At 35.6% G+C, this 6,060-nt stretch overlaps 1 protein-coding gene across 3 annotated transcripts; it reads right to left on the minus strand.

Moving 5' to 3' along the window:
- Positions 1-241: 241 nt before the first annotated feature.
- On the minus strand, positions 242-4,575 carry LOC118061559 (ethylene receptor 2). 3 transcript variants are annotated; one of them, XM_073411955.1, is made up of 4 exons: positions 4,073-4,575; positions 3,292-3,582; positions 1,693-3,012; positions 242-952 (listed from the first exon to the last, which is right to left on the minus strand). In XM_073411955.1, the coding sequence occupies exons 2-4, from the start codon at positions 3,433-3,435 to the stop codon at positions 410-412; spliced, it is 2,007 nt and encodes a 668-aa protein (XP_073268056.1). In that variant the 5' UTR covers positions 3,436-3,582; positions 4,073-4,575; the 3' UTR covers positions 242-409. The 3 variants fall into 3 exon arrangements, with proteins under 3 accessions (XP_073268056.1, XP_034930922.1, XP_073268057.1); XM_035075031.2 differs by having other exon boundaries at positions 1,693-3,582; XM_073411956.1 differs by lacking the exon at positions 4,073-4,575 and having other exon boundaries at positions 1,693-3,017; positions 3,292-3,432.
- Between the last annotated feature and the right edge of the window lie 1,485 nt (positions 4,576-6,060).

Raw genomic sequence — 6,060 nt, forward strand, 5'->3', positions numbered from 1 at the left:
CCTTACCAGGACCTCTAGGGACCTTCGACCAAAGGAAGGATAGTTTTTTAAAAAATGAGACCTTCCGTTGAGAAAATACTTTAAATCTCTGAGCGTCTGTATTTTCAACGAAAAAACAACTTTCTTATTGCCAAGAAAATGGCTTCCACTGCGTGCATTCTATTATCTTAATAAGAGTATTATTATTAAAGAACAAATTAGATAGGTTATGCAAGACGCAACTGTGAGGAAGATAAACCTCTTATCAATCAAGAAAATGGCGAGCTAAATTTGTATATCGTTGTAACTGTAAATGTTTGTATATGTAACCATCTCTATACTAGAAGATTGGCTGGCTATTCAATTGCGAACCCCAAACTGCTCTGAAAGAATCAAAGCTACAGCAGTTTTGTGACTTGCGCAAGTGTCATCAAACAGCCTTGTTTGCCAGAAGCACGACTCTTCGTAGCTCATTTGCAATTCCTTGTAGAACAACTGGTTTCCGAATGACTCCATTGATCCCAATCTGCTTGCATTTGTCCCACACATCGTCATCAGAACTTGCTGTCAAGGCAATGATCAAAGGCCAACTTCGACTTCTAAACTTCCGGATTCTCACTGCAATTTCAAATCCATCTAGCTCAGGCATCTGAAGATCCAAAAGAACTATTTGGAAAGAAGATGCAGGTGGACCAATAGCACTAAGGCAGTCAAACCCAGATGAAACAGTAGCAACACAGCAACCTAGCTTCTCAAGCAGCTTCCGAGTCACAGCTCTGTTCAAATCATCAGCATCAGCTAATAGAACCTGCAAACCTCTGAAAAGAGAGTTGGAATGTGGGTGCTCTGAGGATTCTCCAGATTCAGGGATGGCTATTGATATGGATGATCGAAGCTGAAACCGAAGAACAAACCCCATGCTTTCAGCAAGGCCTTGAGAATTGGGCACCATCCAGATCTTACCTTGCATCAACTACCAAATACAAGGAGGTTAGAAAAAGAAAAGAAAACACTTGACGGTAAAAAATGTGACGGCTATTTAGATGCATACTTGCTTCAACTGAGAAACTCAACATAGCAACATGAAAGGAAAAGATTATTACACCTAACTAGTTGTTTCCACAGGCATGACAAGCTGCTGAATTTTTTCACAATTTGCATTTCATCCAAACCTCAAAGCACCAATACTTTTCACTATATAACATAAAGAACTAAGTTCTTTACTATATATTTAATATATGACACCATCTAAGAGAAAATTTATTAAGGCAAAATAATAAATATTGAAAATAAAAACCTTCCAATAAAAAAAGAACCTGTAGTGCATCTTCAAATGATACATTAACACACTCAAAAGACTCTCTAGGTTAATCATCTTGTCACAACCAAAGCCATCGACAGAGGTTGCTAAACAAGGATGATGTGTTTCATCAGACAAAGATTTTGCTCAGTATGAGTAACTACCCTATTAGTATATCGAGACTGATTCTGTGCAATAACTGTAACCACGCAGATATATATCTAAATCATCTTCACTAACAATGCATCTTGGACACAGAAATCAAAATCCTAATCATGAGACATAGAGATTGTGATTGCAATTGTTTTCAAGCCCAAGTTTATTATCAGTAGTTTCTAGTGTTTCAGGTCATAGCATTGGAAAAAGGATAGCTGTATGAGTGCATTTATACATACAAAGGTTATGATTCTTACATGAACCAGCTTTTTGCAAATGCTGAAGCTCAAGCCCTCCTCAACACCGTCACTAGCATACCTCTTACCACTAAGTTGTGACATTGAAGTTGAGCCCTCTGACTCAGAAACACTACTGTTTATTGCAAATTCAAATCTGATATATACATCTCCATCAGAAATGCTTTGCCTCCAGGCTGTCCATTTCTGATCATTCCTCTCCTGACTTCCATTCTCAGAGAAAACCCGAAGAACTGCAGACCCTCCTCCATTATTGCGATCAAGTAGGTTCCCAACCATATGCAAAATCACCTGAAAAACCCTCCTTTCATCGCCCATAACATGATCCGGCAGGGACTTGTCAACCTCAATTGAAAAACAGAAGCCCCTATAAACACACAAGCATTTGGCAAGGCAAGCTGCTTCTTTGATCATGGCATGTAACCCAAAAGATCTAATCTCCAAAGGAAATCTTCCACTATCCTTTGTTGAAATTTCAATCACATCATTTATCAATGTTGATAGGACATTGCTAGTCCTCATCATTGCATCAACAATCATTCGTTGCTCACCACTCAAATTCCCATCCTGTATCATTGAAATCAAACCCAAGATCGAATGCATTGGCCTCTTCATCCCATCACTCATTACCTTCTGAAATGCACCCCTAGCTTTGCTTGCCATCATTGCATTCTTTCTGGCCTGTTGTAGAGCTCGGTTTTGCTCCTCCAACTTCTCCCTCATAAGCTGGGACTCTTCAAGAACTGCAGCATGGGAGAGAGCCACAGCCACCTGATCAGCTACCACCTTAATTATCTCTACTTCCTGGTTGGTCCAAGATCTGGGTTCTCCACCTGGGAGAACCAGCACCAATATTGCATAACAGGTCTCAATTATCTCAGGAGTCCCTCCTTTGAAATTGCAGACAAGAAGTGTCGGCATTCGAATTGCAGCTACAGGCCCTGGCTCACAAGACTCCCCATGGCTTGCAGCAGCAAGTGCAGAGTCAGACCTAAGAATGTTTACTGCTTCACTTTGTTTAATCCTAACAACATCGGGATCAGTGATTGGAATTGAAAGATTATCTGAACTCAAATTTAACTTATGAGTCAAGTCCATCTGGGTTCTAATTTCATTAGGCATCCAAACAGCACAATTTTGCAACCCCAATGTCTTTGATAACTCAACAAGGGTAGTATACAGAATCGTATGTCTATCAAGCGATTTTCGAATCTCTTGAGTAAGCATACGAACATGCAACCCAGCTTCTTTCTGTTTCATTATAATCCCAACTTCACGACCAAGATCCCATGCCTTCTTCTTCAACATGAATTCTCTCACCTTCACTTTGAGAAGCAAAGGAATGAGAGTGAAGAGAGTAATAGCAGTGGCACAAGAAACCAGAGCAGTTAATATCTTGAAGACAGTTAGGGCAAGCATAAGCTGAAATGTGTGGGGGCCATAGGTCATGCCATTGATCAAATGGGTCAATCCACATAGAACAATGAAAGCAATGAACTCAAAGAGAACCCATTTAAATGGGATATTTGAGCAGCTAACGAAGTACAGCAGCTCAATAGGGATTGAAAAATAGGCCACAGCAATCAAGAAATCACTCACTCTTTGGCTCTCAAGAATAGCGTCTATGCTCCATAAACTGCCCTCATCTTCACAATTACATCGAGAAAATTCGTTGTCGTTCGCAGATGCTGATATCAGGAATAAAAAAATCAACAGCAGCCCAGGAGCTAATGCTTTTAACATTGCGGCCAAAATGGGCTGCTCCCTCTATCTCAATCCATCTATGAGCTCAACAAGTTTGAATCTTTCTCTTTTTTACAAAAAAAAATATTGCAAAGGAGCTGCCTTTAACTATAGAAATCAAACATCTCCAGCTTTAATTCTCATTTCCTGTAAGAAACAAAAACAAAACTCTAACAAGATTAAAATCCCATTAAGATTTTGAAGGAATTAATTAGGCGTAATTTGGGGATCTACAACAAATGCACATAAATTAGTTAATCTCTCATATCCTATACTTAAGCATACCCTTCTCTCCTCTCTCTTCCCTCTTCTCTCTTCTCTCTGATTTTTAGATATATAATTAATTACTATTAAATAGAAGATGAAACAGTAACATAGAACATGACATTTTCACCGATACAAAATTAAATAAAACTTTTTTTTCTAGAGAAGAAAAGGAAAGATATCAAAGGAACAGGCCAAAAGATCAACCCCACTTATAAAAGAAAAACAGTTTAACCTGGATAAAAGAAATCAGCAATAAAAAAAAAAAAGATAAAACCCACCAACTTTTCCTCTCTCACAAAAAATGAACAAAAACCCACTAATAAAAAAACAAGAAAAGACATTGCAGCCTAACAAGAGAGAGCACCCGTACCTTAAGAAACCCAGATAGATCTTTCTTTACTGATCTCTAACATGCAGTGCCATAGAAGCATACACAGAAAGTTATATGGTCATACACTTCTACTTAAAGAGACAGGAAGAGCTGAAATCTGCAGTTACACATTTTATGTATGGGAAACCAATCCAAGCAATACAACTTCTTTTTATAGTAGAAGCAAAACCTTGTACTACCAAACTCCAACAGTGTTTTTTTCTCTCTCTTGGAAAAAATGAAAGAAAAAAAAATAGAGAGAGAGGGAGAGATAGACACTCAATAGACCCAAAACCACCAACTGGTTTTGCACTAACTGTAATAGGTTATGTGTATATGGAGACCTTAGAAAATAGAATAAAAATCCCTTCTCTTTCGTGCAGAGGGAGATAGAGAGAGGGAGAAAAAACAGAACTCTGTAGCTAGATGTTAAGCAAATTTGAAACGAAGAAAAAAAATAAAAAAGAAAAGAAAACGCTTTCTAGAGAGAGAGTAAAAAATGAACCGTCCCCGCCGTTGTTTTGTAGGAGAGAGAGGGAGGGAGGGAGGGAAAACTGAAAAGGGACATTAGATATGAGGTGGGACCCGGTGGGGGGGACGAATACATACATGAAGAGAACTTGGACGCCCTTTTGAATCAACAAGTCCGAGTCATCCCTCAAAAGTTTTGTTTTATTTTTCTTTCTTTCTATCTGTCGAAAACGTTTCTTTGTTTCTGCCAAAAAAAACGCTTCTTTCACTCTCATCTTTAATTAATTTGCCTTTTTATTTTTATTTTTCTTCTTGCCTTGATGAAATCTTACCTTCCAAAACAAAACCACCATCGGACCCTCCTTCCTGGTTGTTTTATTTGCAGATACAAATCATCGAAACGAGTCGGTCGGATGACACGCGGCTCAAAGAAAATCTCCGATACAGCTGTGTTTATTACTGCGGTGTAATAATATGATTTTTTGAACATATTTATATTTATATGATTACAAATATATTAAAATAATATATTTTATTTATTTTAGTTTCGATATTATAATATCAAATTTTTCACGAACCTTTAAAAATATATTAATTTAATATTTTTTAAATAAAAAATTTTAAAAACAATTCATAATACAAAAATATTTATTAAGAGCTGGTTTTGTTTTGTGATAGCAGTAATTTTTTACTTAAAAATTCATTAAAATAAATTTATTTAATTTTTATAATTTATTTTTAATATCAACATATTAAAAAAAATTAAAAAGAATAAAAAATAATTTTATCTTTTTAAATTTTTTTAATGTTGTCTTTGGTATCAAGCTATTTAGTAATTAAGTTTTGTAATTTTTCTTAATTTTTTTTATGTGAAGTTATCTCCCGGTCTTATGAATTTATTTTTTTTCAACTTTCCGCACTAGATATGTTAGGAATAGAGCTTTGTAATCTTTTTTATTTTCTTTTTATGAAATTATTATGGTCTCATGATCTCAGTCATGGTTTTAACATGTTCACTCGGGTTGACTCAAATCATTTTTTATCTTATTTTAATTGATTTTTTTAGATTTCATCCTTCAATTTTTGTTGTTTGAAAACTTAGCTTTGTGAATGTTTTTGTATTTGCTTTCTATGTGGCTATCTCGATACCATGACCTGGGTTACAAGTTTGAGAAGTTGATTCGAGTTGCCTCTACTCATATTTTTCTGGTCATTTTTTAATTTTAATTGAGCTTAATAGTCTTTTTTTTTTTTAATTTTCTATCTATGGAGTTGTTCTCATGACCTAAGATGTAGGTTTAACAGGTTAGCCCAAGTTAACTCAATTCATTTTCTTAGATTATTTTATAATTGAATGATATTTTTTCTCAATTTTACCCTCCACAATCTTCTTTTTTTTATTTAATTTTTTTGTATATTTATCCTTCAATTGTTTAAGAATCGAGTTTCGTAAATTTTTTCAATTTGTTTTATGTGAAGTTATTCTAGTCTTATGGATTTAGTTTTTTGGTTTTTTT

The sequence above is a fragment of the Populus alba genome, chromosome 10, assembly GCF_005239225.2.
Source record: "Populus alba chromosome 10, ASM523922v2, whole genome shotgun sequence".
Lineage (NCBI taxonomy): Eukaryota > Viridiplantae > Streptophyta > Magnoliopsida > Malpighiales > Salicaceae > Populus > Populus alba.